The sequence below is a fragment of the Archocentrus centrarchus genome, chromosome 1 (genome assembly GCF_007364275.1).
Source record: "Archocentrus centrarchus isolate MPI-CPG fArcCen1 chromosome 1, fArcCen1, whole genome shotgun sequence".
Classification (NCBI taxonomy): Eukaryota; Metazoa; Chordata; class Actinopteri; order Cichliformes; family Cichlidae; genus Archocentrus; species Archocentrus centrarchus.
Window position 1 is genome coordinate 17,514,789 of NC_044346.1, and position 11,012 is coordinate 17,525,800.

The 11,012-nt window shown below is 39.9% G+C and overlaps 1 protein-coding gene across 8 annotated transcripts; it reads left to right on the top strand.

The window, feature by feature from the left end:
* The first annotated feature begins 1,690 nt into the window (after positions 1–1,690).
* cldnd1b (claudin domain containing 1b) lies at positions 1,691–9,889 on the top strand. 8 transcript variants are annotated; one of them, XR_004020321.1, is made up of 6 exons: positions 1,691–1,775; positions 1,947–2,086; positions 2,180–2,904; positions 3,466–3,513; positions 5,312–6,146; positions 6,436–6,612. XR_004020321.1 is itself a non-coding variant. In XM_030736579.1 (6 exons), the coding sequence occupies exons 3-6, from the start codon at positions 6,631–6,633 to the stop codon at positions 9,720–9,722; spliced, it is 699 nt and encodes a 232-aa protein (XP_030592439.1). In that variant the 5' UTR covers positions 5,409–6,146; positions 6,436–6,521; positions 6,611–6,630; the 3' UTR covers positions 9,723–9,889. The 8 variants fall into 8 exon arrangements, 7 of the variants coding, with proteins under 7 accessions (XP_030592439.1, XP_030592458.1, XP_030592449.1 ...); XM_030736579.1 differs by lacking the exons at positions 1,691–1,775; positions 1,947–2,086; positions 2,180–2,904; positions 3,466–3,513 and adding exons at positions 7,873–7,983; positions 8,215–8,352; positions 9,502–9,889 and having other exon boundaries at positions 5,409–6,146; positions 6,436–6,521; positions 6,611–6,859; XM_030736598.1 differs by lacking the exons at positions 1,691–1,775; positions 1,947–2,086; positions 2,180–2,904; positions 3,466–3,513 and adding exons at positions 7,873–7,983; positions 8,215–8,352; positions 9,502–9,889 and having other exon boundaries at positions 5,409–6,146; positions 6,436–6,472; positions 6,611–6,859.
* The last annotated feature ends 1,123 nt before the right edge of the window (positions 9,890–11,012 follow it).

Genomic DNA, 11,012 nt, shown 5'->3' on the forward strand with positions numbered 1-11,012 from the left:
GACACTGACCCTAGCCAAATGCAAAACTAGTCAAAAACAGTCAGAAAAGATGTTTTGGGGTTCATTGTTGCCCCTCTAGTGCACCTGTAGTGAATTTCATTAACATCAAAGCAGCTCAATCTGATTACATTCCCCTCTGCTACTTAACTGACCAGAAGGTTAACTGACCTGATGCTATACTCTGATTAAAAAGTGTTACTTTAATTTTTGTTAAGCAGTGTATGTTTGTGTATGTTGGTGAGGTCGTGGGATAGACTCACTCACCTGCTATTAAGATAACAATATGTGAGAGATGGAATAAGTGCTTCCCCTTGTAGGCAGGGTTGGGTAAACTTTTTTTTCTTTCATAAGCAGAAGTGAAAGTAATTGGGGTCTCTGTGGTTGGAACAGTGAGCGAGAGTCATTGATGCAGAGCGGGTCCTGTGACTGATCTGGATTTTCCAAAGGCAGACTTACTTGGGTTTTGGAGCCCCCTGCTGAACAACGAGGTGATAGAAAATGATGCCTTTTATTGGGTCAATGTGGAGCTTGGTATTTAGGGTTATGTTTATATCTTTAGGATAGTGCCCTATGTTTCATTCCTGTCAGAAGATCAAAGCAGACCCTGTCAACTCATACTGTGATTCCTGTTAGAGTGGAAGCTTAATCTTGAGGCAGGTGACTTAAAGGAATTTGGTAAGGGAAAAACCCACGGAGAAACTTTCTTTAAATAAACTTCTGCTTTACTTCAGTTTACAGATTTCCAGGCCAGACTGCTGCATGGCCTACGCTATCGCACACCTGTTGTTTGACAATGATAGGTAAACCTGCTGGGTATATTTCCATCTGCTCAGATTCATCTTGATAGAGATGGCACAGCATTGTATACTATATTCTTGCCCATTGACACATATTAGCAATAAACTGACATTTTTTAACATTAAAACAGTAATAATCATAGAGAGCGATACATCCCACAGGATTTTCTTAGGTTTTATTAGACAATTTGAATTAATTGGTAGGGCTAAGTGACTGACCCCCCAAACACTCATTATAGCTGAGGTAATATCTACCATAACAGTGACATTTAAAACACAAAATATTGTGTAAATATTGCACATAATATAAATCACTGTGCAGTTTTAATTTTGTATCGGTGGTTACCTCAGTTATGGACCATATTATTATTATAGTGTGGTAATTTTCACAGATATCACAATAGTACTGTACTGTTGTTGTGAAGTCTTTTGTATGGTGGCCCTGAGAGGTCAAAAATGCTGTAACTTAAGAAAGCACCAGCAAATAGAAAAATGCTGCAAAAGCACACAAAACACAACCAAAGTTGAATAATATCACTGCCCACAGTGACGTTTGGCTTTCAGTCATGTGATATTGCTAAATTGTTATTTTTGATGTTGTGAATGCTTCTGTGGACCTCATTGACAGCCCGGGACCATGACAATTCCAACTTATGAACAAAAAGCTGTTATAATAAAACAAATAGTAATAATTATTCCCAAATGAATTTATGTTAAAACAGACATATACAGTCAATTATTTAAGGCTGGGCTTGAAGGGGCTAAACCTGAACGAGCATACAGGCACTCAAAAGGTCAAGCAGAACAAATAACTGAACCACAGCTTCCACAGAACGATGTTACTTTCTGCCACAGGAAACCTAAGAAGCTGCACTGTAAGATAACTTGTTTCACTTCCTCAGAGCCTGTTGTGCTCATTGCATCCCTGCAGTTTGACGGACCCTTCTCTTGCAAACAAGTTTACTCTCCTTGCTTGAGGTATGTGCCTTTCAGTCTTTTCACCATTTTAATATTTAAATCTGACATATTCCAAAGTAACCAAACAGATAATTGATTATTTACATCATGTCAAATCCAAGTTTATGGACCATGTAAAAGGTTACAGAACTTTTTTCAGCCCACATTTGATCCTGCAATGCTTTCTTACAGTCTGCACTCTCCCTGGCAGTTTAATGGACCCTTTTCTGTGAGTTACTAACACAAATTTAGAAGAAGAAGAGGCCAAAAAAATGGGGTCCAGAAGAAAAGTGCTGCTTGCTGTAATCATTTTCACAGCTGTCTGCTACAAAGTAAGAATTATCTTTCATCCAAGCAATTATTAGAAGGACAAAAAAATGTTTTTATTTAAAATGTGTTTCATGTGTGATATATCTCAATTAAAGGTGACTGCACAGGATGCAAGAATACTGGATGCTCTAAATCCCACAGATGTTGTAGATGACCAGTACAATGGATGCCGTAAAGAGGCCGTGAAGAAGTTCATCCAGTCAGACCTGTTAAAACAAGAACTAAATCACAGTGAAGGATTTCAGAAAGCGTGGAACAGAAGTAACAAGTGTTTGAAGCAGATCCCTGGAGGGCGTAAAGAGCATACTTCTGCACTTTCAATCTATGCTCATGGGGATTATGATTTCTTACAAACACTGAACAAAGCAATAGAGACGATGGGTGGAAATGTTAGCATCTATGAAAACCACTTCCACTTCAAGTCTCTTCATTTCCTGCTGATGGATTCCATGAAGCTGCTGAAGCCGAAGGAGTGCAAGACTTTCTATGTTTTTCAAGATGGTCAAAGCCAACCACGGTCAAAGAAAGGCTCCACAGTGAGATTTACAAGTTTCACCTCAGCTTATTCAAACTTTGAAGAGATAAAGAGATCTGAAGATCTCGCTGACAACATCGTTTTAAATCTCACTTCTTGCTTCTTTGTCAACCTGAAAGACTATGTGTGCGATCAAACCCAGGATACAATACTTTTATCTCCAGCAGAAGTTTTCACTGTGGAGGAAACAGAAACAAAAACTACAGATGATGATGAGGAATATGTTGAGATTGTTTTGAAACAGTCAGGACTGAAAAGCTTCCACAACTGTTACATCTTTTCACGGTAAGATTCAGATTCTCTCAATTAAAATAAAATATTTTGTGTGATGATTTAGAAAATGCTGATCTTGGAACTGCTTGGCTAACTTTCAGTGTGGTGTTAAAGATATAAATAATAAAATATCTGAAGAAGATCCAAAAAATATGAAATCCTTTATACAAAGACAAAAGTTAGTAAAGCATGCTTATGCTTTAAAAAATGTAGAGGAACACAAGTGGGAAAAATCATTGGGTGTGTCTGGAACTGTCTGTTGCTCTGTTATAAGTCAGTGCTTATTACTGCTGTCAGCGCACAGTAATAACTGGAGGATACTCAGCATTTCAAAACTCTGATAAACTCAGAGGCTTTCCCAACTGGAAAGCAGTGAAGTGAAATGAAGTGAAGTTACATGAAAAGTGGCAAAAACAGGAAATTGAAAAGTGAAGATTGTCTCTCCACGTCTCCAGTGGGGTTGGGTGTGGTTTGAGTAGTTTGGTCTGATGATGCAGACAGCAGCAGCAAACAAACCCATGTGTGTGTGTCAGCACATTTTACTTTAAAATTCCCTTTGCTTTTCCAATTCAGAGACTCAGGAGAGCAGGAGACTGTCACAGCTGTCACAGAGCGAGACAGGTAAAGAATTATTATTATTATTATTATTATTATTAGGCCCGAGCCTCACGAAGTGATCGGCGAGGAGCCTATTGTATTCGCTCGCGCGAAAAACGAAAAAGGCTCAAAGTCGAGCGCGAAGCGCTCGACTTTGACAATGGACCCTCAAACAAGGTAGGTCAGGTCGAACGCTTCTCGAAAACGTATATATGGGGGTGAATGGAACAGGCCATAATTGAAATCGTTAGCATCATCAGCTAGCTTGCGCGACGAAAGTGGGTCAATGACGAGCGCAACGCGCTCGTCATTGACCATGGACCTCACGACAACGTTGGTCGTGTCGAGACGTTTCCGAAAACGTATATATGAAGGTGACTGGAATGGCGCATTATTGGAATCGTTGGCGTTCTCCATTATTATTATTATTATTATTTTTCTTTTCCGCAAATGATCGCAAATTTGACCCCCTGAACATTTACGAAAACGCACCAATTTTTGCACAAAATTCAGGACCGGTGAAAAATTTTGTTTTTTAATATCGCCATTAAAAAACTCAAAAAACCAGTGCAACTGCGCCCCCTGTCAAAATCAAAATACATTGCGCCTATGGGAGGCCTTGCCATGTAAAGTTAGCCCAAGAGTCATGAAATTCGGATCAAACGGAGATCTTGTGAAACCCAACAAAAAAATATATTACACCAACTCTGGACAACAAACAGGAAGTCGGCCATCTTGAATTGAAGTTTGTGAAGCGCAGAGTCAGCATTTTTGCACACCTCGTACTTGAATTAACTTGTCCTAGGGCATTAAACCGACTGGCACCAAAATCGCTCAGGAACATCTTCACAAGTTGGGCATCAAAAGATGTGCGAGGTTTTATAGAATATTCAACGGTGTTGGCATGGCAACCGCGTGAATTTGGTCTTCATTTTTGTCTCTCGCCGCAATTTTGTTTGTGCATTCGTTCGCACAATCTTTGGCCGATCAGACTCAAAATTTAATAACTTGTTTACTGACCCGGCCTGAACCCACAATTAGGGAATCAAGTTTCTAGGTGCAATAGCGCCCCCTACAGAAGCAAACAAATGTTTGTATAGAGGTCCACAATTTTAGTTTCACTGAAATGCATGAAAATTTGTGTCAACATTCTTGACGTCATCCTCATCAAAAAAGCCAATCACACCCATGCTCTATTTTGTAACACGTTGCCATGGCGGAGCCCGAAATGCCCCATTTTATTCTAATGGGAAAAAGCGAAAAATCCCCCATATTAAAGTTTCTGCTTACTTTGCCCGAAATACATGAAATTTGGTACACAGATTGCTGATGTCAGCCTGATCAAAAAAGTCAATCACACCTATGTCATATTTTGGACGCTGTTCCCATGACGATGCCAAAACTGCCCCATTTTATCCCTATGGGAAAAAATGTGAAATTTCTGCGATGGAAAAATGACCCTTGCTTTCTCAAAAATGCATACACATGCCTGAAATTTGGTACACGCATTGTCCACATCTCCCTGAACATAAAACCTACAGGTGAAAATACTGTAATGTGTAAGGCGTTGCCATGGCGATGCCCAGAATATGGCATCTTTTTCTTTGAGAAAGTCAATACATCCATTGCAGTTTTTCATATGTGACAGCAAAAAAAACCCCGCTAAAATAGGCACGGCTGGAAAAGCTGGGTTCAAATCGGCACCAGCACCTGGGCGGCGGCCGGCGAGGGCCTATTATCGCCGCTTGCGGCTTTAATTATTATTGTTCTTGTTATTATCCATCAACAACAGTAATCTCTCTCTTTGTTTCCATCTCTGTAGGTCTCCTCCAGCTGTTGTCTCCACCCAGTGGTTTGTGTCAGTGCTTGTGGCCTTATCTTTTTTTTTTTAGCAGTTTAGTAAAAACGTTTATCATTCAGAGTTTTCTGAGTATTATCGTCTACAGTACTGCTTTGTCGATCCCATAAACTCAGGAGATTGTGGGATCTACCAAATATAGTTTTATGCTTCTGTCACACGTCATGAATTATAGACTGAATTCTTATTTTCTTTATGCATGTCAGAAAGGTATACAGTGTACTTCTTTATTTCATGTTAAGTATTGTGTGACTTTAAAGGATGATAAGAAATGAGAGAGGGGAACGACTTACAGCAAACTGCTGCAAGACTTGCAGTGTTCTGGAGTTTATGGTGGGCAACTTTAACTCCCCACAGCAGGAGTATTTCCAGAAACATTCAATGGGGTGGCACGAGAGGACCAAGGACAAGGCAAAGAGGCAAATATTATAAATCATTGTACAATTTATATTTTGTAGAGAGGGTTCCCTCTGTTATTGTCTCTAACTTCACTTCAATACACTCGTATCATGTGTTTGAGTTCCTTTGCCAATAAATTTAAATAAAGAATGAATTTGACTATTATTATACTTTCAGAACTTCCTCAGATATCACGTTAATGCTACGACCTCTTTTTGCGAGGGGGATCAAATATCGCGACAGCTCTCCTCCGAAGCTGAAGGTGGCGGTAATACCCAAGCGCCTTTCGTCAAACGAAGAAGGAAAAAGGGAGGAAGAAAGAGGCGGAGGTCAACTAAATATTGATAACGCAGAGACGATAAGATAAAGCTGTAACTAGAAACTTTTGCCTGGCAATGAGGTAAAAAAAAGAAAAGAAAAAGAGCTCGATTGAAATCTGTAACATTCGAGTGTCAGTTAAAGACCTCGATAATGGCGCGCCCTGCTGTAAGAAGCTGTGTGTTTAGCTTTAGCTGCCAAGCAGGACGCTAACTTCCTGACACAAGTGAGAAAGCTGCTTTTGTTAGCAGTGTGAAGCAGATTTAACATGAACATAAAATAAGAGTACAGTGCAGTTCTGATCATTCTTTGTCGGTCTTTTAAGCTATGCTGTGTGGCTTAACAGTTGCTCATGTTTGATTCCTCTACAGGCTGTAAACGCTTCTGTGGACCTCAGAGAAGATGCAGGTCACCTGGATAAAACACAATGCTCGTATACTGTGATACTTCTCGTGCCGTGGGCAACAAGCCATCTAATTTGTAACTTTTCCAACTCAGGAAGCCAAACCTCGTGTGACACCGTAAACTGTGTTTGCTTGTCTGAAGGAGCTGTCTTCTTCTCTACCATGGTGGATAACCGGTACGCCACAGCTCTGGTCATCGGCTCCGTGCTGAGCCTGCTGGCCACGGTGTACCTCTCCGTGGCTGTTGGGACTCAGCACTGGTACGAGTACAATACCCCAGAAGTTAACGGGACGACCCAAGGCGACCCCGTATACGCCATGAACGGCACTCGGGCACTGTGGTGGAGGTGCATCCTGGTAGCCAGCTCGTCACACTGGTACAAAACTCCAGGTATTACTCAGTGTGGCACACCTGTGCAGCTTCATCACTGACCACTACTTTGGCTGATGATCATTTTCAGTTTGTGCAAGATATAAATTACATGTGCAGTTGCTTATATGCAATACAGAAGAAACCGCAGCTTAACCCGAATATAGAGTGTGTGAACTTAGAGAAATATGACTGGTGCAGTGTGCATTATTTGAGGTCAGTCCATGTCCAGTGCATAAAGATGAAATAGGTATAAACCGACTATGTGAAGGTATGTCGAGTTAATCTGCAGGGTGATTATGTTAAACAGTGGGGTAAAAAGAATATGAATATGCTATATGTGTATAGTAAATTACTGAGGTATTCACACTCTAAACTTATGTACTTGTACTATGAAGAGATAAGCGCTAAAGTAATGAAAACCAAAGGGCCCTACAGTATAAATACCTCACAAAAAAGCTACTAGTTGCGACAGTATATCTCCGCATGTTCGATTGTTAGGCGACTGTGCGAACCACTACACTATGAAGCCACTCACAGTATAAATACCACACACATTTGCAGTGAATAGACGGAGTTGCAATTGAGGTGTAGTTACAGAGGATTGAGCCTAAGTTCCACTGATGCGGATGGGGGTCTGTGCACATGGCCTCCACCTTTCCTGAAGTCCACAATGAGAATTTTGACTGTTCAAGTTAAGATCTCAACTATAACCAACTATGTTTGATGTTTAATTGAACTTGATATTGCTTTTAGCAGAATGAGGTTCCTGATCACTTGTTTGGAAATGCAGTTTCAGTTGAAGACGCAGTTAGAAAACATGTAGGCTAAATATATGCAATAATATATTTTTAACCTTTAAAGGAATTTTATTTAGATTCATGTCGATCTGCTGCATTTACATCATTGCCTGTTTCATTCAGCTTGGTTATAACTAGTGCAGTTCATTATTGTAATGCCCAGTCCTGTGTTAAATTCTCTACACTGTTAATTAATGAAGAAAACTTAGTTGGATTTGTGTTCTCTGACTTTAGCTTTAGATAAAAACAAGATGGAAACCCGATGTTCGAGCTTTAGTCTTTCTGAACAGTTCAGCTTAAAGATGAAACCTGGAAAAAATGAAGAAGAAGACCTGTTGAGAACATGTGAGTCTGTCCTCATCCCCCCTCACTCTATCTGGCTATACCTGTCGTTCACAAAATATGTTGATTAATTATTTTCATTTTAGGCAAATCTACTGAGCAATTCTTACATTTGTTTTTATCCCATCTTGCTCACTTCTGCTCCCGTCACTGTCTTTACTTGCACTTCCTTTGGTAAACATTAGATAGTGTTGACACAGATTTTGAGTTTATCTTATAATGATTGATGTGCAGACTTGTGGAGATGCCAGTTTCTCCTGCCCTTGGTGTCTCTGGCTCTGGTGTTCCTCAGTGGCCTCGTTGGGGTCTGTGCCTGCCTGTGCCGCAGCTTTACCCCGACCTTTTTTGTGGGAGTGCTCCATCTTCTTGCAGGTGAGAGAAACACATGCATATTCCTGCTTTACAGTCATTAGTGCAGTCAGTTGTAAATCAAGCAGACTCCTTAGTTTTTGAGGAGTGAGCTGCATATTGTGTGGCTTTGTGCACTACTTGGAGTAAAAACTTCATTTAATAAAGTTGAATAAAGCTTATAACCATACTTGGCTTAATGCACACATCAGGTAAAATGCAGCATGTGACTATGTTGTTCAGAAGCTCAAAGCCTGCAGCTCTCTGAGGATATAGATATAGATATAGAAGTAGTACTACATAAGAGTACTGCAGCGCGGGATTAATGGGTTTGTGCGCTGTGGTGACCTGGCTAGACTGTTGTAACTTGGCCCAGATGAGGTTATTTTCCAGAGTTTTACTTTAAAGTCAGCTGAAAGCACATTTTCAATAATTCTTGTATTTACAGGATCCTTTTAAGTATCCTGTAAATAAACCAATTTATTTATTAGATTTGACTGAAATGAATTCATGAAAAAATGTTTGCATGGAATAGTTTTGGTGATTTGCAGTGGTAAATGTGTGAAAGGTCAGAATGACTAAAATTGTATCCATCTATTTTAGATTTTCAAAACTTGCTCCATCATTTGTATTGGCCATATTTCAGCTAGTAAAAATACTAGAGTGTCTGACACTCTGCAGTGCAGGAACAAGGGTGTGCTCATGGTGGAAAGTAGATATGCCCAAGGAGAAGGAGGGGCAGCTGACAGCTGACTGAGAGCGGCAAATTTAAGCAGCTGTATCTGTAGGTTACATCGTAGGCGCTACAAAGATTCACCGCAGAGGTCTAAATCAGGCCTTACACACTTTGTGTATTAAGTCATCCACAGCCAGCGACTTTTGCCCAGCCAGCTAAAGTTTTGAGAATGATGACCGTTTGGGAGTCCCCAGAACCCGCCTTGGAAACCACAGCATGAATTATTCAACCTAAGAAAACCTTCTGCTTTCATTTATTTACTTTGGTGTTAGCAAGAGTTAAGAAAAAGGTGGAGTTCCTCTGCTAGATTAGTCTGTACTTTGTATTAGGTTTTTTAAGATTCAGCAGTAAACGGTGCCATTTAGACCCAAATGACCACAAAACAAAGTTTCACACAATCGTATCCTCTTCCTTCATCACGGTTTTTGACTCATCAGGTCTGTGTTCTTTGGGCACTGTCTGCTGTTTCCTGGCTGGGGTGGACTTGCTCCACCGGTATTTCCCTCTGCCAGAAGGGGTGGAGGGCACCTTGGGCTGGTCTCTTTACCTCGCCCTCATATCCTTCCCTCTGCAGATGATGGCAGCAGCTCTGTTCCTGTGGGCAGCCAGAAGTCATCGCAAGAATTACACCCGCATGACTGCTTACAGGGTAGCATAAAAGAGTGAGACTAACAATCACACACTTTAAAACAGCTTACGGGTCTGTATACATCCTCAGAAAATGGTTTCTGGTTAGGAGAGGATGTAAATGTGATAAAGGGTGCTTTTCTCTTCATCTGTAAAAATCTTTTCATACATTTCCAAAAAAAAAAAAAGAAGCAAAAACAAAAAACAGATACATGGTATCTCAGACCTGTAGGGAGGAGCGGTGGTTTTCACCATTATTTTTCAGCATCTCCAGCCTGTTTTTTACCTGAAGCATGCTCTTACTGGTTTTAATGTTTAAGGGTTGCAGATCATTTGTTATTTCTGGCGTTTACTGTGGTTTTTGTCCATTATTTTATTGCCTTCTTTTTGGTTGCCATTTCTTCTAAAAAGCTGCTCACCACATTGCCCTTAACTTCACACCTGGAGTTATCCAGGTCCTGGTAGCTTTCTCTTTGCATGAAAAGATATTAATCAAGACTATATTTTATTTTTGTGTTTTCTTCAGTTGTTTTTGCATAATTTAAAAATATCCAGCCTTTGCTGCGCATGCCTTTTATCATCATCTGTGGTGATTGTTAATTTCAGTCTGTGGTATTTGCTGACTAAATGTCATCAAAAATGTAACCACTCATCTGTCACCTGTGTTTGTAGATGTATTAAATCAGTTCACGAGGAAACCTGTGGCCTTAAGGCCAAATCTGCTATACTGCCATTTTACATTTTTAATACGGACGTTTCACTGTTGAGCATTACCTAAATGTTTTTAAATTGTACTTTCAGTCAGTTCTCCCATCCTTACAGTTACTTAACTGACTGGTTTGGGAAGCTTTCAGATATTACTGATACGCAGTAGATCAGTTTTGCAAATTCTGACATTTTGAATAACAGTTGAATTTGCAGAATTTCAAAGTGCAAATCCTCATGACTTTGCGACCATGTACACACTTCTGTGTGTGTGTGTAAAACTCCAGAATGATACGTGAGCACTGATCAATACAGTACAAAAATAACTGTAATGTTTTTGTGTCAGAATGTTTTGTTACATGTCTGACGTGTATACACTCTGGCTTTTGTAAATGTTTTTATGTATCCAGAAGCACATTGTACTGGATTATGTGTTAATAAATTTGGCATTTGTGGACTTCTATGTTGGTTTCAGTTCTTAAATGCTTCTATACAAAAATACTTGCATTTTTTTTTTTTTGTTGGTAGTTTTGGCCTATTTTACAGCATATCTTTAGGAATGGCAGCGTCAGTTAGTGTGTTCACAACTTTGAAGATTTTTAGTTTATCTGTCTGA